General features: G+C 53.4%; 2 protein-coding genes across 8 annotated transcripts in view; one reads left to right on the top strand and one right to left on the bottom strand.

The window, feature by feature from the left end:
* Nucleotides 1–15,919, bottom strand: part of TRAF2 (TNF receptor associated factor 2) — a 29,589-nt gene extending 13,670 nt beyond the window's left edge. Inside the window, exons 1-4 of one of the 7 annotated variants that reach the window (XR_010375619.1) lie at nt 15,113–15,919; nt 10,293–10,513; nt 9,603–9,681; nt 9,140–9,238 (exon numbers count right to left, since the gene is read on the bottom strand). Coding sequence is in view for 6 of the 7 variants with exons in the window: in XM_064468461.1 (XP_064324531.1) it covers nt 9,140–9,238; nt 9,603–9,681; nt 10,293–10,513; nt 15,113–15,238 (525 nt within the window). In the remaining variant the exon portion in view is untranslated. The other 6 variants (XM_064468461.1, XM_064468465.1, XM_064468462.1 and 3 more) reach the window with 6 other exon arrangements.
* A 368-nt stretch (nt 15,920–16,287) lies between these two features.
* On the top strand, nt 16,288–19,825 carry EDF1 (endothelial differentiation related factor 1). Its single transcript, XM_064468471.1, has 5 exons — nt 16,288–16,448; nt 16,575–16,626; nt 17,800–17,960; nt 18,593–18,686; nt 19,269–19,825. Exons 1-5 carry the CDS (start codon nt 16,371–16,373, stop codon nt 19,328–19,330), a joined length of 447 nt encoding a protein of 148 aa, XP_064324541.1. The 5' UTR covers nt 16,288–16,370; the 3' UTR covers nt 19,331–19,825.
* The last annotated feature ends 1,045 nt before the right edge of the window (nt 19,826–20,870 follow it).

Here is a 20,870-nt window from a genome sequence, read left to right as displayed (position 1 = left end):
AACAGACAGTCTGGCTGAAGGAAGGAAACTTCACCGTAGAGGCAACTATTTAAAAAGGGAGTATTTAAAGCTTATGTTCTCCCGTGCCAATTTGCTAGGTGTGAAACTACCACCCCCTCTGTACTCCCCACCTCCCAGCATTTATCTTCCATCCCAACTTCACGCTGCACTGTGATATAACACCCAACACGCAGGCAGCCCTGCAGAGTGGGCCCAGCTTGCAACGCAAGAAGGAAAACCATCCCGCATGGCTAAGCTGAAAGTGCAACTGGTCCATATGTAAATTGTTTAAGACACCCAGAAGCATTAGCTTTAACCAGCACAGATCCAAACCTCTAGACAAACATTTTTGTATACACAGTTTCGGCCTCTTTGGAATCCCCTGTTCCTCCCCCTCTACATGGGTGTCTAAACAGAGATGGATGGTATCGCTGCTGGAAGATCCACCCCACCCAGGAGCCAAGAGCAGGGGTTGGCATTCCAGCCAGATCTGCCACAACTTACTCCCCCAGGAATGGGGCAATCCTCCTGTTTACACTTTTCCCAAACCCACAGCCATGAGCTTCTGCAGCAGTGATGAGCATCTCTGCCACTCAGGCATTTGCTGTGAACATTTCAGGCAGCTTTGGAAAGCCATCAGTGTGAATGGGGCTGGGTGAGAGCAGAGTCACTCTCCCAAAGTGAACCTGTCATGGAAATCAAGTCAGATGGGGATTGAAGAGAGGGGATTGCAATAGAAGAATTAAAGTAGAGCTGGAAGACAACAGTCTGGCTCAGACCTTCATGGCTACTCTCCAGTTACCTCAGCATTGACTTCTCACCCACCAGCTGTAAACTGAGGCACAGACCAGCCTTCAGCATCCCACAGCAGGGGTAGGAAAAAATCAAACTGGGCAGACTTAACTGCCTGCACAACACCTCGCTCTTCCCACTCAATTAAAATAAAAACCAGTGATTGATCCACACATCAATTTTGCTCCCTAAAAATAAGCATTGAGACAACCCAGGGGCAGCCTGTACCTCACATGCTGTCATCAGAACAGGCGATTCTCTGGGAGCCCACCTGAGAGACTAGAAAATCAGATACCACTGCCGCCTTTGGAAGGACCAGGGCAGCCTATGAGCACTTGCCCAGGGCACAGGCGTTCGCGGGCTACCGCTGCGGCCGCTCAGTCCTCCAGCACCTACACGTGCTCCTCTCTGGAGCAGCACCAACAGGCTGCAATGGAGGTGTTCACCCCCCTCCCCTGTAGGCCTGCTGGCAAACGGAGCTGCCTGGGCGCATGCTGCAACTCTCCTACCTCAGTATCAGGGAAGCAGAAAAGCGATTCGCAGTATTTGGAGTTGAGGTTTTTCTTGGGGCCTTCCCATTCAGCAGGATCTTCCCCCTACACCCCCAGCACTCAACCAGCAGGAACGGGCAGTTCCCCTCATGGCAGCTCTGCAACAGCAAGGGCAGCACATTTCAATGCAGCCATGCAGAAAAGTGCAGACACACAGAGGGGAAAAAGCTGGTTTTAATAACAGCAGCTGATCCCTAGAGGATGCAATGTTCATTTCCTAATGAATGCCAGGATGAGCTGCTCTGCTGTGCCTCCAGAAGTTTTCCCAAAAGGGAAAACTGTAGTTTCCCGTTGCCGTTTCGCCTCTCAGTGCTTTGTTAAACTTGACTTGAACTATGGAAGAGGCTACTGCTGAAAATTATTACCCCTGTATCGTGGTGGCAGAGCAGGAGTTGCACCTGCTCCCTAGCTGCCCCACTCATAACCTGCCATATTAATGCAAGTCCGTTTTTATGGAGGCCTTGCAACTGTGTTGGGAAATCCATCAGCATGACACAATGCTCCCCCTTCAGCTAAGAGGCAAGGCAGGTGGCTGAGAAAAGCAACCTTTGAAACAGCTGCTGTAGGATGCCTCTTCCAGAGCCCTGCAGGAAGGTTATCGCAAAGGGCAGGGCTAGCAGAGAGATGAGGTGCAGCAGAACAGGCTTGGTGCGAGGTGCACACTGCAGCGCTTCTGCGAACGGTCTCCTGCAGGTTGATCTTTCAAAGTTAGTCCACTAGTCCTCTCTGAGCATGGCAACAGCATCCGTAAGCACAGACAAAGCTGAAGGGCCTGGCAGCAGGAAGGGAGCACCAAAAAGGAAAAAAAAATTAACAGGATGGCAAAGGAAAGCCAGCTGAAGTGACACAGGGTTCACTGGAGTGGACTTCGGCAGTCCCCAGCCCCAGCATCGCTATGTCCAGCACACAGCTCCTTTGGCATCTTAGCCTGGCTACAAGAAAAAGGGTGGGCCCACAGAGCCATAGAGAAAACACTTAAAATGGGTCGTCAATGTAAAAGAGACACCTGCCTAGCTTTCAAGGGAACCTGAATTCCTTGTACCAAGAAGTATGAGTTGTTTTGTGCACCTCTGCCAGGTCCCCAGTGGCTCCAGAGCCTCCAAGAGGGGAATGTGCCACTGAACAGAGGTACTCCTCTGAAGTCAACATGCCCTTCTATGCTGTGTCCCCTCCTCAGCAGGGAAGTCCTAAGGCTGGTTTAAAGCCAGGCCTGCTCAAAGCTTTCCCCACACAGGTGGGCTGGGCTGCACATGGTCCTTGCTCTACTGCACAGAGCCTAGCAACACAGGGCTGGAAAGCAGGAACCCAATCTGTAATTCACAGTGCCAACTGGGAACAGGAGCTTCCCAAGACCATCGCATCAGCTGCTGCCAGACACAAACTGCTCCCCTTTGCTGGGACACACTGGTAACAGAGATCTGAGCAAGTCCACTTAGCATCACAGAAAATTAAACCTCAAAGAAAGTGTCAAAAACAAAGACTAAGTTCTTATCAGTAACTGCTTGTGGCTTTAGTGGGTGTGCGTATGGCAGTGATGGCACGGGAAACCAGCATCACCTTCACTCTGCTGTCCAACGCCATGGCATCCACCCAAGTTGAGGAGAAAAACTGGCATAAGAGGTGTCAGGGGTTCCCAGGGGCCTCGCTCATACCTCTTTTCAGAGCCAGCACAAGAACTTTTGCTTTCAGGGTTCAATGCTTTTGTTCATGGGCTTTTAGGACTGATTAGACAGACATTTGATTTGGGGTTTATTGGTAGAGGAACATCAAGGCAGTGTTTCTTCCATTGAAGACAGATGTGAAAGCAAGAGCATGTTTTGAAGAAGGTTGAAGGTGTAAGAAACACCTGAAAGCAGCAGTGAGTTTTCCAGCATTTCCTAAAACAGACTCTGCCTTTCCCTGTTTGCTTTGAGCTACATGAGCACAAGGCAGTGGGATGCTCCAGAACACTTTTCCAAATCCCTCTGTCAACCCAGAGGATCAGTTTTCCTAGGGAGACTCTAGTCTGAAATGGAGCTGTGCAGGACCCCCAGAGCATTTTAGATGAGCCTGACTCTGAACCTCACCTGGCACCACAGCCAGCTGGAGCCTGTGCACCACTGTCCTTCATCTCAGACACGGCTAGCTGCATTGCAAAATGAAAAGACTACATCCACTTGCCAAGGAAATTAAAAGTTACAGCATTGGACTACACCAAGTCTCCATAAACAGCTGGTTGACACGTAAGGGAGGTTCAAAGCAATCAGGATCATCTCACAGAGATGAATCCACCGGTCTTCTAGGTTACAATTAACAGTTACAATCATGGTCACATGAAAAATGCCCAAGATGTGCTGTTCACATCTAATGAGGCCACTGCTTGAGAACAACCTGTCCCCAGGGAGCAAACACCAATCATACCATCACACTGATGATGCCAGGTGCTGGCATGTTTGTAGCACTGATCTGAATCCAACACCAATAGTTACTTCTAACAGCCGACCACTGGCATTAGCTGCAGGAGATGCTGCAGTGCCAACGGCTGTGCTCTAAGCAGACTGAAAGCACTGCCTGTACCAACCAGGTCCCAGGACAACACCCCTGGAGAGATCTCTGTCCTTTCCAGCAGTACCTTCACCAGCACACAGAGCTTCACCTTAATAGCTCAAATCAAAAGGGACAGCCTCAGGATGAAGCTTCTCAGTGGTCTGCCTGACCTTCACATTAGAAAGGGTGGTGTTGCTGGCGGCCAAACTCTGCAAGCTACAAATGGTGGGCAGTGGCAAGATCGACTCCTTTGCCTCGCAGCCAGCAGAGAGGTGCAGGCTGTGAACAGAAGGGCAGTTACAGCACAAGGCTGAGACCACTGGCACCCAGAAAAGGGGAAATCAGACAAGTATTACAACTGTGATGGGTGTCTTTCACGTGCTGTAGAAGTCAAGCCTGTGGTGAGTGGCCTGATTTCAAACCCAATTTCTCTAGGCTGTCTGAAGAGTTGGAAGTGCCCAAGGACGTGTGTGTGATTGTGGCTCTGGCTCCTGTCAGACACCCAGAGCCCCAGGAACATCACCCTGGGCATGAAGTGCTGCTCCACAACTCCCAAAGTTGCATTCATGCAACTTTGAAAAGGGGTTTCATCATGGCTTAGAAGGGACACATAGCACTCACCTCAACTTCTAAGTTCACAACTTACAGCTTTTTGTTTTCCATGGGGCAGATGCCAAAACTGGTAATTCAATGGGCCACCACAAGAAGGCTGAGCTGGTTTTCGAAGCTAAGAGCAGACCCTCTACAGCTGGGGCTTTCCAACTCCCTCCCACGCACACTCTCTGGCACTCCCCGTGGCTTACCTCCCACCACGAGATTGGATGGGAAACTGTCTCGTGTCTGGGCAGCCAGCTACATAAACTTGACTTCAGGGATTGTAAGGGAGAGGGAGGTCAGGTTTTGTTTGGGGACCTCAGCTCCAGTTCTGGAAAGTAAAGGTGCGTCAGAACCCTTTTTCTGAAGCAGGAGGTCCTTTTGGTCACCTGCACATACAAGTCAGGATTCCTCCCACAAGAAAGTGATCTGGTCCTGGGCAAACTGCTGATCAGGCTGGAGCTGGCTGCAAACTGCACTTCGACACCACACTGTAACGTGAAGCCAAAACCTTCGGAAAAAAGCCAATAAAAGCTGGACCTGATTTTAAAAGGAAGGCTGGTCGTCCTGCTGCAGCATTGTCAAGCGTGCTTACCACAGCCCTTAAAATGCTGTATCCCATGCAGACAACACCACCATAAAACACTCAGAAGTACACTTTGGAGGCAACAGGAGCCAGGTGAAGTAGCTTCAAAGACCAGCATCTCTGCTCTTAAGCAATGTGCAAAAGCCTGAAGCTGAAGATTTCAGCATAACCTGAAAATCACCACGAAAAACTATCAGGGTATGCCTAGGATGCAGCTGGAAAGGCAAGGCATGAAATGGTGAAGCATCACAAAGCAGGAGACACCCCTGGCTCAGGGACACCAGCAGCCTTTTTGAAGAGGGACAGTTTTCTCTACAGAAGGTGCAGCAGGGCTTCTCCAGCATCTCTCAGTAGGAACACTGGGCAAGAAGGGCTTGCCCAGCTACCTTGCCCTCTGGGCCCCAGGAAACCACATAGACCAGAAGGGGCTGCAGACATACTCTCCAACACCACGGGCTGTGGAGTAACATCGCTTAAATTCTGAGTTTTGCATCTTCTAGAGCCTTCCAGGCTTCAGTTAAAGTGAACCCTTTAAAACCAAGGTGACAACTGACCACAAGGAAAACACATCCCCTCCATTTTGGATCAGGATAGGTTTTCACCACAGATGACAGTCACCTATCCTCATTAGCTGAGCTCATCTGTTCTCCTAGCAATGCCCCCTCCCCCACCAACTTATTTTCAACACTGCTGTCAGGATTAAGCTTAAAACTTAGTTCTCCTTCCAAAACTTAGACAATTACATTTTCTTGTGTCTCAGATAAATCTGTATCTCTTGAGATGAACAGGGCATCGTTAAAACCTCTGTCTGGGGTAACAAATGCAAATGCCAAGGCTGACCATGCGAACACCCCCCTGCAGCCCCCTCCTCCCATCCCAGTCCTGGTGGGGGGTAAAGAAAGGAAGCTGGCAGTATGAAAAGCAGAAATAAAAGGTATATGAGAACTGAAGATATGTTGATAAAACAGAAGAGAGGTGTAGGCAATTGGAGGTACTGCAAGGCAAGAAAAGAAGCGCTGCAATGCTGAGAAACCACAAACTCCCTCTACCTGGATATCACAGGACGTGTTTTCTTGGCCTTTCCTTTTGCTCTAACGGGCTAGTAGTTTTAGTTTCAGCAACCCTCCTCAGACTTTCCATCTAAATCTAAAGGCTCCTGCCCACAGCCTACTTTTCTGTATGTACATTCTGGCAGACTCATCAGGAAACTTATACATGAAAAGAGGTTACTGATTAAAAGGAAAACCCCTGCAGCCCCACCACAAACTGCTTTATCCAAATGCCACTAAATATTTACAAAGTCTGAAAAATGCATTTATAAACCCAGACATGTGCTGAGCACTTAAATATTTCACATGCTTCACACAGCTTTAAGCAGTAGTGCAAGTCATGTCCAAGCACATTGCACTCTTTCAGTTTTGTATGCCCCTTTGAGATCTGAACTTTGGGCTGCCTGAACAGAAAGCAAAACTGAAATCAGTTTTATTAGAAGTCCTAGAGCTTTTCAGCTGAACACTTTTTTCCTTGTTCATGCCCTAGTAAGATTACCAAACCAAAAGTGACAGTATCTCGATTCGTACATGGATAGCAGCCGATTAAGTCTCTCTCAGTACAACTGCATGATTTTTAAATTAGCAAACAATGAATTTGCTCTTAGGGACTTTCCATGTCCTGTCGGAAATAGCACAGCAAGGGACTTTCCATAGCGGGAGCACTGAGCTGCTGCAGGACGTTACACACATTGTGGGCTACAGATGCAATGGTACTACATGAGGCAAACACTACTTTGTGGTACTAAACTAACAAGCCCACCCATAAGGCAGGGTTTAATACTAGCCCATGGTACCAAGAGAGACTCTAGGCTAACATGGTTGGTTGATGCCTCCTTTCATCGGCCCTCCTCAGGCACACATACCATCTCCTACGATCTGACTTCACAAATACAGCCAGGCCTGATTAAACGCCACAGCTCTTTGGCAGGCAGCTGGGACAGATAACATAAGCCAGACCTTGCCTCCTCCCACCAATTCCCAGGAAAGAATTAGTTTTTCCCTGAGAAGGCACAAAATAACCTTACCCCCATTAGACTGAATGCCACCTGTGGTAGGCAGGCAAGGCAAGCTCAGTCCCCACACAAACCAACTAGCACTGCTCCAAATCCCTGCTCCCCTTTCATCACACAAGACTGTCCCAAGACTAACAAAACCCCTAACAGTCAAGATCAGTGCTGCAGACCTGCAGCCCAAGTGCTCCAGAGCCCCACCTCTACAAAACATACTCTGTTTTAGCAAAGCACCTAACAGGACCTTTTGAAGATTAGGTGGAGAGCAAAAAAGAGGCACAGCCTTATCAGTTCAGATGCTCTTAATCAGTTGTGCACAAGATCCCAGAGCATCACATACATACAACCTTGCAAGAAGACGGACATCTCACCACAGCTTGTTGCCTTTATAAACTTCTAGTGCAAGTCCTGGCTGGACTCAAGCCTACGTTCAAACACTTGTAAGACCACACAGGGAGGACCTTTGGCAGCTGATGATTTTTGCTGAGCACTGCAGGAACTCTTAAGATTTTTTTTTTTTAAACCCAGGAGAAAAAGTTTAGAAGAGCTCATCAGTCACAGCACAATCAATAGCATTGGAAGCTGCAGACAAATATTACTTGTTTTAGTCTAGTGGAGATGAGCTCACTACTACAATCACCATTTTGAACAATGCAGTGGGCACCAGGCTTCTAGTTACTGGTCACCAGCAGAAATTAAAGCACGGGTCAAACAATCCGCAGGCACCAACAGCACAGCTTGAACTGGAACATCAGTAAAACACACTGTACCCTGAAATGCAACTCCCAAACACTCTGCTGCATCAGTGTGAAGCTTTTAATTTGACATTTATTCAGCCATACATCCATACCACGAGCCACTTACAAATCTATGAACGAAGATTCCAGGGCAGGAGGACCATTTAGCACCCTACATCCCCTCATCTTCTGGACTGAACTTTTAGCATAAAGAAGCAGAAGGTTCTAGACAGTGGCACAAGGAAGGAGAGGTGCAGAAGCACCTCTCAACAGGCTCAACAAGCTAGGCAGAAAACTCAGGCGTAATCCACAGCTCTTGTTTCTTCCTGCCATCTTGCAGGGGCATTGCAAAGAGAACCCAAACATTAGCCTAGACAGACCGAGGTTAAACCTTTTCCCAACACACATCTCGGTCACTACCAAAGCTCCACGAACCACAGGGTTACAAACTTTACCTACGGCAAGTGTTAGAGGGAAATGAAATTTATTCCTCTTATCTCAGGCCACCCATGTGATGGCTCTTCCATTCCAGGAGGGACAACAGAACTGTCCTTCAGGAGCCCCAAAGCTTCACAGGTGAACATACATTCGTTCCTAACTGCCAATGCATTTTAACGATGCAAACTGCCACAGCAGAGCTGACTTGTTGGAAAGCACAGGGTCCGCTGCCATCCTCAGCAAGAACACGCTTCTCGTGAGGTATGTTAGCCATAGGCACGCTAAGGACCAAATGCCCAGGGCCACAAAAAGAGGCCTGGATTAAAGAGCTGATGGGCTCCTCAAGAAGAGCAGGCTCGCGGGCCCAGAGCAGCTTGGAGTGAACAGGTGGCCAGTCTCACTGCCCTGATAGCTACAGGGGCAGCTAGCTCAAAACAGGATTGTGGCCAGACCACTTTCCCCAAGCTCACAGGTCTGAAGTAGGTTTTAGGTTCGCATAACACAGAGAACTCCACAACAATTTCATGGCACAGCAGTTTCTTGCCAGTTCACTTGGCTTTTATAGCAGAAAGGAGCTGAAGACAGAGCAGGGGCTTCCCACCACAGAAATAACGTGCTTGGTGCCTGTGATCACAAGCAAATCTGAAATTGTTTCAGTTCTGCCTATGCCTCAGCAGGGCACACAGACCTAGCTCAGTCAAGAAATAGCTCCAGCTTACAGTGAAGTCCAGGGAGTTGACAGCTCCCTCCACTGCCACCAGTGTCAGTGGACAAGCAAAACCACCTGAGTCTTCCCCAAACACAGAGGAAATAAAAAGGACGTAGACACCGGAAGCCTTGCTTTGATCTTTACCTCATATTCTTTAATAGTCCCCTTCCAAGTGCAGCCACTGTTAATACAGACAGCAGGCAGACTTTCCACCTCCCGACGAGCCGCGTTGTCTGGGAAAGCCTAAAATGGGAAAAACCAAGCAAATCACAAAAATTACTGAGGGGTTGCAGTTTTGGTTGGGTCTATTCATTCTTTATTAAGACTGTACTAAGACTCCTCCCAGGCCAGTTGCTATACGACATCCTCAAAGGTGTGCTAATGGCAAACAAATTGTAAATACAGCTTTTAAGTAGGCCACTGCTATATTAATATGACCTGGACTTCAGAAGCTGGGAGTCCATCAGATTAATCATAACTCTCACTACTGAAGAAAACGTTTCCCAGGAATAAGGGATTCTCAGAACCTGTATTTTAAACAAAAATCGCAAGTGGTATTAATGACATCAGCGAGCTTCTTTATTTTTTAAAATGCATTTTTGCTTACCGAGCTTTTTTCCAAAATAGAAATTCCTTCTTCATATATTCCTTCCTGAATACAGGTGGCACACTTTTGAGGTCCAGCACTAGCAGGCAGAAAAAAACACAACAAAAAGAGACCGATTAATGGTTTAACAGTAAAACGATTTCTGGTAGCTTTATAAAATTAAAGCATTTTCTTATTTCTAAAACAGCACATTGGGCCTTTGCTCATGTGTATTTTTGACACCCATTTCTGATTCTCTTTTTTTTTTTTCTTCTCCTGATTAACCACTCTGTTCAGCTCCTTTCACTTAAAGACAAGAGTAAGACAGAACACTACGAAACTTTTTCTGGAAGTCAGTGTGTGTTTAAATTTCTCACATTTTGGCACGACAACTGTATGATGACTTTTAGGAGCACGTTCCTGCAGTAGCTGTGAGAAAGACTGAAGGAGACGGGTGATCCACCTGGATCTCCACCTGAACAGCAAAAACAATCTGGGAGATTCAGGAAAAGGGAACTCTGAAGCAACCCCCAGAACAATAAAAGCAAGTCAGAGATTACAAATTCCCTACAGAACACCTGATACTGAAGCTCAACAATTAAACACAGCTCCCTCACTGAGAAGGCCCTAAAAATGAGACTTATCTCTCCTTTTCTGCTTGAAAATGCCTTTTCAAGCACTTTGCCTTCAGACTGAAGGCATAAAAGTTACCTTATAATTTTCTTCAGACAATAGGAACAGTAGCGATGTCCACACTGAGCTTGAAACGGCCTCCTCAATATATTCTTGCAATCAGAGCAGAGGTATTTGACCTCCAGTTTAGTTCCCAGTATCTCCTTTGCAAATCCAGGCTGGTTTAAATCCAAAGAGCCAGGTGGAGTAGAGTTTGCTGCTGCCATGTGAACAAAAAATTCTGGCTGTCTCTCCAGAGCCTGAAAATATAAATATTTTCCCTGTTCAGTTATAACTGGATGGTGGTAATTCTTCACATAAACAATGTTACTCACAGCATATTACACTGGCACCCAAAACCCAACAGCACATGTAAATACACCGATGTAAACCACAAGTCCGCCTCCACCTAGTTAAAAATATGGAAGGAAACTTTACAGTTAATTTTAGAATTAAACCCAGAACAAAAAGACAGAGTGGACAGACCTCACTAAAATTCCTGTCCAAGTTTGTTGAAATGCAGCCTATCCAGAGAAATCAAGGTTTCTGACCCCAAAACAAGGTAAAAAAACATCCTAAAGCTGATCAAGAATACAAATAAGTCACCTCAGTCCACCAAAAACCTGCAAGCACCGAGTGAGGCAACCACAGGTTACCACCACTTGTTTTCACATCTGTCAGAAAGAACCATAACTGCCCAGAGCCAGCAGTTCCTGGGGCCACAGGGGGATGCTGTGCACACAGCAGAGCCCGGACTTACTGACAATGCCCAGGTGGGCATACAGGGCTCTCCAGAGGGCTGGAAAACAAAGATTTGAGAGGCACAGGCAAATCAGAAAGGAGAAAAATAATTAAATGCATCTGCTTTGATCACTTTGATGATCTAAAGATGCATCTCCTGCCTTCACGCCCTGCAACTACATCCCACAGCCACTGAAAACACATCACGGTGAACATCCAGGTATTTCCTTCAAGCCAGCGCAGCGGAGGGAGCAGCGAGGCAGGTAACGTCCAGCTTCTGCCTGTACCGGGGTTTGTTGAAGCCGATAAAGCGAGCCCAGAACGCAGACGGCGAGGACAGCCGCGGGGAAGATCCCCTTCCACAACCGATTCCCGCCGGCAGCGGGAGCCGCGCCGGCCGGCTGCGGCCTGCAGCCCGTGCTGCGTGTATGTAACCAGGTCTTCAATGCAAACGCAGTTTTTCAGCTGCGCCAAGGCTGGCGGTTCCCCGCCAAGTTGTCTTTACGGCCGCAGACACCCGCGCTTCCCGGGAGGCCCGGGGACCACAACGGGGAACGTGAAGCGGGCGGGAGGCCCGGGCGCCGCCTGCCCCCGCGGGCCGGGCCGGGCCTCGGGGCTCCGGGAGCCCCCGTCACCGCCGGCCCCGCTGCAGCCCCAACCCTCGCGGGGCGGAACCGCCCCCAGGCTGCCAAGCGGCGGCAGCGCCTCCCGGCACCACCGTGACCGGGGAGAGACCGAGTCGGCCCCGCCCCGCTCCCCCCCGAGCGCCTCGGCCCGCCCGCCGCGAGGAGGGGCCGCGCCCGGTCCGGGCTCAAGGCGGAGCGAGGCCCGGGTCGCCGCCGCACGGGGAAAGGCCCGTCCACCAGCCACCGGCTCGGCTCGGCCCACCGGCGGCCCCCGGCCCCGCCGACCCCCGTGACCCGGTACCGGGGGACAACACAGCGCTCACCGGCCGCCTCCGTCCGCGCCCCGCACCGGAAGCGCCACCAGGCCCCACCCACCGGACACGTGTGGCACGCCCCGCCGGGCCACGCCCCCCGGCCGCGTCGGTGCCTAGCAACGGTCCCGCCTCGCGACGGGCCGGCCTGGGGCGGGGCCAGCGGCGTCTGCGTCACGGCCAAGCCCCACCCTCCGACACCCCACAGCATCACCTACCCCTGTCACCGCCCCGACACCCCCAGAGCGTCACCTACCCGTCACCCCCAGGCACCCCCACACCGGCACCTACCCGTCACCCCCAGGCACCCCCACACCAGCACCTACTCCTGACACCACCACACCGGCACCTACCCGTCACCCCCCAGGCACCCCCACACCGGCACCCACTCCTGACACCCCCCAGGCACCCCCACACCGGCACCCACTCCTGACACCCCACCAGACACCACCACACCGGCACCTACCCGTCACCCCCAGGCACCCCCACACCGGCACCCACTCCTGACGCCCCCCAGGCACCCCCACACCGCCACCCACTCCTGACACCCCACCAGACACCACCACACCGGCACCTACCCGTCACCCCACAGGCACCCCCACACCGGCACCTACTCCTGACACCACCACACCGGCACCTACCCGTCACCCCCCAGGCACCCCCACACCGGCACCTACTCCTGACACCACCACACTGGCACCTACCCGTCACCCCCCAGGCACCCCCACACCGGCACCCACTCCTGACACCCCCCAGGCACCCCCACACCGGCACCCACTCCTGACGCCCCCCAGGCACCCCCACACCGCCACCCACTCCTGACACCCCCCAGGCACCCCCACACCAGCACCCACTCCTGACACCCCACCAGACACCACCACACCGGCACCTACCCGTCACCCCACAGGCACCCCCACACCGGCACCTACTCCTGACACCCCCACACTGGCACCTACCCGTCACCCCACAGGCACCCCCACACCGGCACCTACTCCTGACACCCCCACACCGGCACCTACTCCTGACGCCCCCCAGGCACCCCCACACCGGCACCCACTCCTGACACCCCACCAGACACCACCACACCGGCACCTACCCGTCACCCCACAGGCACCCCCACACCGGCACCTACTCCTGACACCACCACACTGGCACCTACCCGTCACCCCCCAGGCACCCCCACACCGGCACCCACTCCTGACACCCCCCAGGCACCCCCACACCGGCACCCACTCCTGACACCCCCCAGGCACCCCCACACCGGCACCCACTCCTGACACCCCCCAGGCACCCCCACACCGGCACCCACTCCTGACACCCCACCAGACACCACCACACCGGCACCTACCCGTCACCCCCCAGGCACCCCCACACCGGCACCCACTCCTGACGCCCCCCAGGCACCCCCACACCGGCACCCACTCCTGACACCCCACCAGACACCACCACACCGGCACCTACTCCAGACACCACCACACCGGCACCTACCCGTCACCCCCCAGGCACCCCCACACCGCCACCCACTCCTGACACCCCACCAGACACCACCACACCGGCACCTACCCGTCACCCCACAGGCACCCCCACACCGGCACCTACCCATCACCGCCAGACGCCCCATTACGACTCCAGTCACCCCCACAGTCACCTCTCCCGCAGTGACTTCCTCAGGCCCCCTCCAGCGTCACCTCTCCTCAGCACTCCCAGTCACCCACACACACAGCATTGCCTCTCCCATGTCACCCCCTCACACAGTCACCTCCCATCACCCCGACATACCACTTATCCCCCAACATCACCCCCCTGCTGCCCCCCCATTGCCCCCACCATATCCCTGCCTCAGGCCCCCCCTGCTGGGAAGGGGCCCAGCCCCCTGGGACCCCTTCATCCCCGCTGTGCCTGCGCTGGGGGAGGCAGAGGGACAGTGGTGCACCCTGGGCACCCTCACTGAGGGAACCCTGACTCCCCACCCCAGGGTCTCACCCTGCGGGGATGGCCACCCTCCTGCCATTACCCCCCTCACCCACCAGAGCCGGGTCAGGCTGTGGCGAGAAGCCCCTGGCCCACGGGGATCAGCCTGGCGTGAGCCCCCGGCCCCAGAGGGGTGATTTAAGATGCCTTTGGCCATTTTGGGTGGCACTGGGCGCTTGCTTACCTGCGTGCAGAGCGCCATGGCCACCCCACGTCCCGCGGCACCCGCTCAGAGGGAAAGTGGACGCCGGAGGCGCCGGGAAGGACGGGTGGTGGCAGGCGGGTTTCGGTTTAATTGTTAAAAAAAAAAAAAAATTACTGGGGAACCACAGCTACTTGCCACGCGGCGGTGAGGTCAGCGCGAGGTGCTTTTCGCAGGGGAACTCGCTCAGCAAAAGGTCACAGTGGCAGGTTTTTTCGCTCAGGCTCCACAGCCTGCGTGTCCCCCCAGCTCAGCTCACACGCTGGGGGCTGCCGGTGCCCTCCCTGCGCTCACGACGAGGCGGCGCGGAGGCTTCGGGGCTTTACCGCCTCCTGCGCCGGTGGGGTAGGGAAGGTCTCGCTCTCACCGCACAGGGAATTCACCCAGCGCCGGGGAAATCCTCCCCGGTCAGAAGCAGGCACGACCAGTCAGGTGCAACCCCTGGTGCAGTGGCTGGCCCAGGTGTCTCTCCCGGTGACCCCGGCTGCAAGGACAGCACAGGAGCAGAGTGGGCCAGAGGAGGGAGGCGAGCGCGGGCAGCTCGCTGTGGCCTGGTGCTGCCGGTGAGCCCGGGGAGGCACCGAGCCCTTTGTGCGGGGCCCATGTGCTGCTCAGGCACCAACTGAGGTGAAGCGCTCCCCGCAGGGCCAGGGCGAGTGATTCCAGGGACTCCCCCGGGGGCCGGGGCGCTGGGGACAAGGCGCATCCCCGAGCACATGTCGGCGCTGGGAACGCCGCAATTCAGCCCTCTCTGGGATGAGCCACGCTGTGTGTCCACATTGGAACTGCTTCGCTCACTCCGCTGCGGCCTCCCTTTCCCTGGCACAGCTGCACTTGTCTGCGAAAGCGGGTACGCAAACCTCTACATTGCTGAAGTTCTTGGCTGGATTATGTAATTCGGCAAAGAAAAGCCCCTTCTCCGTTTCCTGAATGAACTGTGGCCCTGGCAGCAGCGCCAAGGGCAGGGCGTGCTGTTCCCACAGAGGCAGGGAACCGCCAGCGTCTCACCTGAAGCGCCAGCGGCAGGTCGGGAACCGCGCGGGGCTGCTCCGACTGAACCTGCTGTTGCAACCCTCCAGCTGCCGTCGCAGGGCTGGAGGAGCGAGTCTTGCAACGCAGAGTAACGCACCTCATTAACGTTCCGCTTCAAGCCCCAGCACTAGCCTCTCCCAAGTGTCCTGGGCAGCCGGCGCCGAGCACGTGGCGGGGACGGAGGCCAGGGCCTGCCGGGGCGGAGGGGAATCCCCCGTGCTCTCTGGGCGCCCGATTTCCGAGCAACGCGCGCTGGAACCCGGCCGCTCCCCTGCCCTCTGCTACGAGGAGCAAAAGCAGTGCCAAGGATTTGTACCTCCCGCCGGGCCGCCCCGCGCCCGTATTTCAGAAATGACGGGGGCGAGAGGTTCGGGTTTTCCTGCCTTTACTGCGGAACTTCTCGGGCGACTCAGGCGCAGAGCGGAGGGGTTTTGTTGTCTCCCGGATGCCCCCCAGAGGCACACCCCTCCTCTCACCCGCGGCCTTACGCGGGTTTTCTACAAACACGGACGCGAACCGCGGAATTTTTCCGCCAAGCGGCCGAAGCGCCGCGACCTGCGCCGCGGGGGCGGGGTAGGAGGCGGGGCGCGGCTCCCGCTCCGCCCTGCGAGAGGCCCAAGGGAAGCCCCGTGCGCAGGCGCGGCGTGGCGGCTCCACCGGTGGCGGAAGGGACCGCGCCGCCCGCCCCCGCGGGTCCTCAGCGTCCTGCCGCAGCCTCCCGGTGGCCGCCAGCAACCAGAGCGTGCCATCCGGCCCCGCCGCGAACCACCGCCACGGCGCATGCCCGGCTCTGCCCAGGCGGGTACGACTATTGGTCAGCGATTCTGACAGCACCGCGGACTAAGCCAATCCGTTCTGGGCACTAGGTTATTGGCAGTGACCGCACCCTCTCGGAGTGCATAGGCGCGTGCCTGCCCGCCTCCAGCCTCCTGTGTACACCAGCCAATTGAATAGCGAGCAGCCTGATTGCTAGGTTTCTGTGCCTATTACGAGCAACTGCGTCACGCCTGGAGCGCCATTATCCCGAAGTCTATTGAGGCGCCCCGAGGCCCCGCCCGCTGCCATCGTGCCTCTCCAAGCTAATGAGAGGTCGTCTTTTCTGAAGGGCGTGCGTGCTGCCCTATCGACGGGCTAGGAGGCGGGCTCCGCCTTCCAGGGGGCGGGCGTTGGGCTGCGCCCCCGAGGCGGCGGGTGCGTCCCTGGGGCGGCGGCGGGCGGGGTCGGTGTCGGTGCCATGGCGGAGAGTGACTGGGACACCGTCACTGTGCTGCGCAAGAAGGGCCCGAGCGCGGCCCAGGCCAAGTCCAAGCAGGTCAGCGGGAGGGAAACGGCGGGGCCCGGGCCGTGTGCGGGGCCCGGGCCGTGTGCGGGGCCCGGGCCGTGTGCGGGGGCGGCGGGGCCGGCGGAGCGCTCATCGCGGCACCTTTGCTCTCCCCAGGCGATCTTGGCGGCGCAGCGGCGCGGAGAGGACGTGGAGACCTCCAAGAAGTGTGGGTATCCCGCGGCCGTGCGGTGGCTGGGCCCCCCGCCGCCCCCGGAGCGGCGCCGGGAGGGGGCCGAAGGCAGCACCCCTGCTAAGCCAAGGGCCGTCCTGACCGGTGCCACAGAGACCTGGGAAAAGTGGGGCGCGCTGGGGAGGGCGGGCAGCGCCCCGGGGACGCGGGGGGCCCTCCCCTGTAGCCGCCTTCGAGCTTCTGGTTGCCCAGAGCGGAGCGCTGGCCGGTGTCTGGCATCAGAGCGAATATAAATAAAAATGTCAACAGGAACGTTAGTATCTTGAGGCTGCAAAGCTCTTGGAAGAGCCTTTGTGACCATGAAACTTAAACTGCCAATTTTTTCAGCTTGTTTTTCTTGTTGATAACATATTCCTAAGGGTTTCAATGTCTGCTTATCTTCCTGTGGTGTTGCTCTTTTAAAATTCCCTGTTTCCTGTCCCATGTAAATTCTCAGGTTCTCTCACTGTAGGGATGAGATTATGATAGCTGGAAGTAAATAAATAGGTGGTCCTTGAACGAGGTTTAGTCAGCTTTATCAAGAGACTGAATGTCAGAGACTAATTTGAGAGAAAGCATTCAAACTGTGACTTAAAGTTTAAAAACTTACAGTTCACTGTAACTAAAGTGAGGCAAAACAAGTAGCATGTGTCTGAGTCTCAGGCTTTCAGGAAAGCTAAGTAGGGTTACAGTTTACATGTGAAAGGCATCAGAAAATTGATTAAAAGCCACTTATTCATGCTGCCTCATACCTGAGCAAACAATGTGCAAGTTCAAATATTAACCTCTCCACGCTGTAGCATAAACGTGTGCCTGGGGTAAAGTCTGAATATTAAATCCCTGAGCAATAGCAAAATTTAGCCTATCTGGCGTGAAGTTCAGATGTGAAGTCAAGAAAGGGGAGAGCTCTGCATGGCTGTGTTTAGACACCAGCATTAACAGGATTAAGATAACATGTCCTCTGACCTGTAGTGGGCAGGATCTGGTTGAGATCAGTGCTGATGTTGGTATATTGAAGTCTTGAAAGCTCCGTGGGATCCTGGGCAGCCGAGCGCTTAGGAAAAGCACTTTGATACTTTTTGGCGCAGCTCTGAGCCTTGGGGTTTTTTCTGTCCTTTGTTTATTTTGGGTTTGTTGGGGTTTTTTTTTTGTCCTTGCTTTGAATGATAGGGGCAGCAGGCCAAAACAAACAACACTTTATTACAAAGAACACGGCCAAGCTCGACCGAGAAACAGAAGAGCTGCACCATGACAGAGTTCCCCTGGAGGTGGGCAAAGTGATCCAGCAGGGCCGACAGAGCAAGGGCATGACACAGAAGGACTTGGCCACCGTGAGTATGGCCTGGGGCCCGCTGGCCTCTGCTCCCGCTCTCCTGAGGCAGATTTAGGCACCTTGAGGCGAAGGTGGACACTTTTCCTGTCCCCTTGTGGGCAGGTGGGGTGGGATGATATCATGAGCAGGAAGTTTGGTGAACACAACATCTCCAATATCTGGTCTCCAGGCAATATTAGTTATGTAGGAAATGTTTTGGGGGTTTCTGTGCAGCCTTTGAACACTTGCTTGGAGATGGAGCATTGCTGCGGCTGGTGAGCTGGTAGGAGGCTTTTTTTATTTTTCCTCCCATCAACTCAGTACTGACATGAGGCTTTTTTGTACCATCTGGGTCTGACACAGTGTTCAGAAGCTCACTGCTGTCTTAAGGAACAGCAATACGTAGTGTTACTGCTGTTCCTGGGAGGCTGAGGGAAATAGAAGTCTGTCCAGGATGGGTGTCACCATTGCTGTGACACTCAAATAGTGGAGGGAGGCAGTAACAGTGATGAAGTAAGCTTGGAAGTAGCACTTTGTCTTCTGATCTGGCATAATTAGAGGCTGTTACTTACCTGTGTGAGCGCTGGGGGGTTGGTGCTGATTGTTTGCTGTGTATGGAGCCAGTGTTTGAGACTACTTTTTTCTTTTTAGAAAATCAATGAAAAACCACAGGTTATTGCTGACTACGAATCAGGAAGAGCAATCCCCAATAACCAGGTTATGGGCAAGATTGAAAGAGCCATTGGTGAGTTAAGAAAGGAGACTTCAAAAATAGTGATAATGTTTTCAGTGCCTGGGAGGGATGTTTTGGTTTCCGTTACTCACAGTTTCCTCATCAGGATCAGTTGCTGGCTGTAGGTTATTGTGGGTGGGGAGTCATTAATCCGTGTTCTGATAAAACTTGGATCTGCTGACTGAAATCAGAACTCAAAGCTCATGTTCTTTGTTCTTCATGAGTGGGGCTATGTCCTGGTGACAGGCCCTGCATGCTGTCCCTCCAAAATCAACAACGAACTGAGACTCATGAAGGCCTGGTTATACTTGGGAAAGTGTCTTGCAGCCACCAGTGTCGATGCTACTCTCCTAGGCCAGTTCAGATACCATTTTCTAGGAAGATAGTTGGTGCACAGGCAAGAATTGGAGCTTTGTCTGAAACTAGTCTGGTGCTCCTAGAAACTACAGTAGGATTCTCCCTGACTCTGGTTCCCTGCCCTCATTTTTGGATGTTCTCTTCCTTATAGCGAAACTTGATTTCCTCAGATCTATTCGGTAAATGATCAAGTGCTGATGGCAGCTGATGGTGGTTGTCTCCTTTGTCTTACTCCAGGCCTTAAACTGCGTGGGAAGGATATTGGAAAACCGCTGGAAACTGGCCCCAAAGGGAAATGACAACAAAGCCTCGAAATCAGTTTGTTCAGACTGATCTTGTCTGGCTGGTTCTCCTTAGCCACCAGAATCTCTCTTCGTTTTGCCAAGCTGGACAAGAGGGTTTCAGACTTGCTTTGGGGGGAAATCTGCCGAATCTGTACCTGCTGTAAAAAGGCGCGATTTTCCTGATTTTGTTTTTCCTTCCTCCTTTCCAGAGATTGAGGAACTAAACCAAAAAAAAATACTGCATCTGATTTGCCAGAAAACTTGTGCGTCTTGGTGTTTAGAAGCAGCTAATGTTAAGACACTTGGGATGGTCTGAAATGTGATCCTTTAATTGGAACAATTTGGGGAATGGGTGGGATATATTATATATAAATAATTAGGGAGAGTTGGGGGTTGATCAGTGTCTGCATTTGAAATGACTCAGTCACTGCATCACAATGGCAAAAATATTTGTTCCTTCCAGCCTGTTTTAAAGAGATCTATAATAAAGTTTGATACCCTTCAGTTGCACAGGGTAGTTTCTGCATGTTTGCCAGCTGGTAGTAAATTTTTGTAGTTGGGTGTGACTGGAGCTGCAGCACGCTCGCTCTTCTGGGAGTGCAGTTAGTGGGACTACCTGGAGTGTCTGGGGTAACGGCTGGTGCTGTCCCAGCCTTCCCAGCTGCTCCACTCCTTTGCCTGTTGGTGAGGGCTGCAGCTTTGGCTTGCAGCCCGGCGATGAAATCAATGATGTAGTTTTATCTTGTGTGGAGGTGAGTGGAGTCTCTTGAGCTCCACAGAGCAAGGCAGATGGGGAGGCGTTCTGTGAAGCCAGAGCACTCCTTACCTCTCACCTCTGCCATTACCCAGCTTGCATGAGCACAGCTTTGCTGGGGGTTCATTCCTGCAGGGCACTGCCAGGACAGTGCAGTGGTGGAGCTGTAGGGATGGTGCTCGATGTGACTGTGGTGTAATCTAAGTGGGACAGAATTGAAGGGAGAGTTGTCTGTGGCAGGGCAAGAGGAAAAACAGGCTTTGGTCGACAAGCAGGATGCCCTGAGCCCCTCCGGATGAGCTCCGGGGGTTTGAGGAGAGCAGGATGCTTGTGCGGCGGATCACCTGCACAGGGGCTGAACCAGTCCGTCTGCTGTTGTACTTGGGTGGCCGCTTTGGCCATGGGCTGCTTAGGGGTTGCACAGTATTAAATTAAGTTTTGAAAGCTATGGGGGAAGAAAGGGGTCCTGAGCTTAGGGTGGCCTTGGGTGCAGGTGTGGGCACCCTGGCCCTGAGCCCAGCCTGTACCTTGGGAACATTTTTCTTTTCCCAATGACATTTAAATGCAAATTATCAAGAGCTATTGAAAAGCATATGGGCAGTCCTGCGGTAGGCGGGCACCCATACAGTGGGGCCAGGACTGTTCTCTGCCTGGAAGCATGCTGGATGGTGCCCCTCCTCTACCCCCTGCCCTCCCAGCCCCCCCGGCTTCCTCATGGTGGCTCTGTGCCCTGGGAGTTCTTGTGCTTAATCATGGGTGTGGGAAGGGGCTCCTGCTCCAGGTAGCACCTGCTGATCTGCC

Source organism: Phalacrocorax carbo, chromosome 18 (genome assembly GCF_963921805.1).
Source record: "Phalacrocorax carbo chromosome 18, bPhaCar2.1, whole genome shotgun sequence".
NCBI classification, from domain to species: domain Eukaryota; kingdom Metazoa; phylum Chordata; class Aves; order Suliformes; family Phalacrocoracidae; genus Phalacrocorax; species Phalacrocorax carbo.
Note: the sequence above shows the minus strand (reverse complement) of the source record. Positions and strands in the feature narration are given on the sequence as shown.

What these genes read in the sequence shown, in the direction of transcription:
- EDF1 (XM_064468471.1), top strand. Translation starts at nt 16,371, where the DNA reads ATGGCGGAGAGTGACTGGGACACCGTCACTGTGCTGCGCAAGAAGGGC. An exon ending in CACAGAAGGACTTGGCCACC is followed by an intron (nt 17,961 to 18,592) that starts GTGAGTATGGCC and finishes TTTTCTTTTTAG; the next exon opens with AAAATCAATGAAAAACCACA. An exon ending in CAAGATTGAAAGAGCCATTG is followed by an intron (nt 18,687 to 19,268) that starts GTGAGTTAAGAA and finishes GTCTTACTCCAG; the next exon opens with GCCTTAAACTGCGTGGGAAG.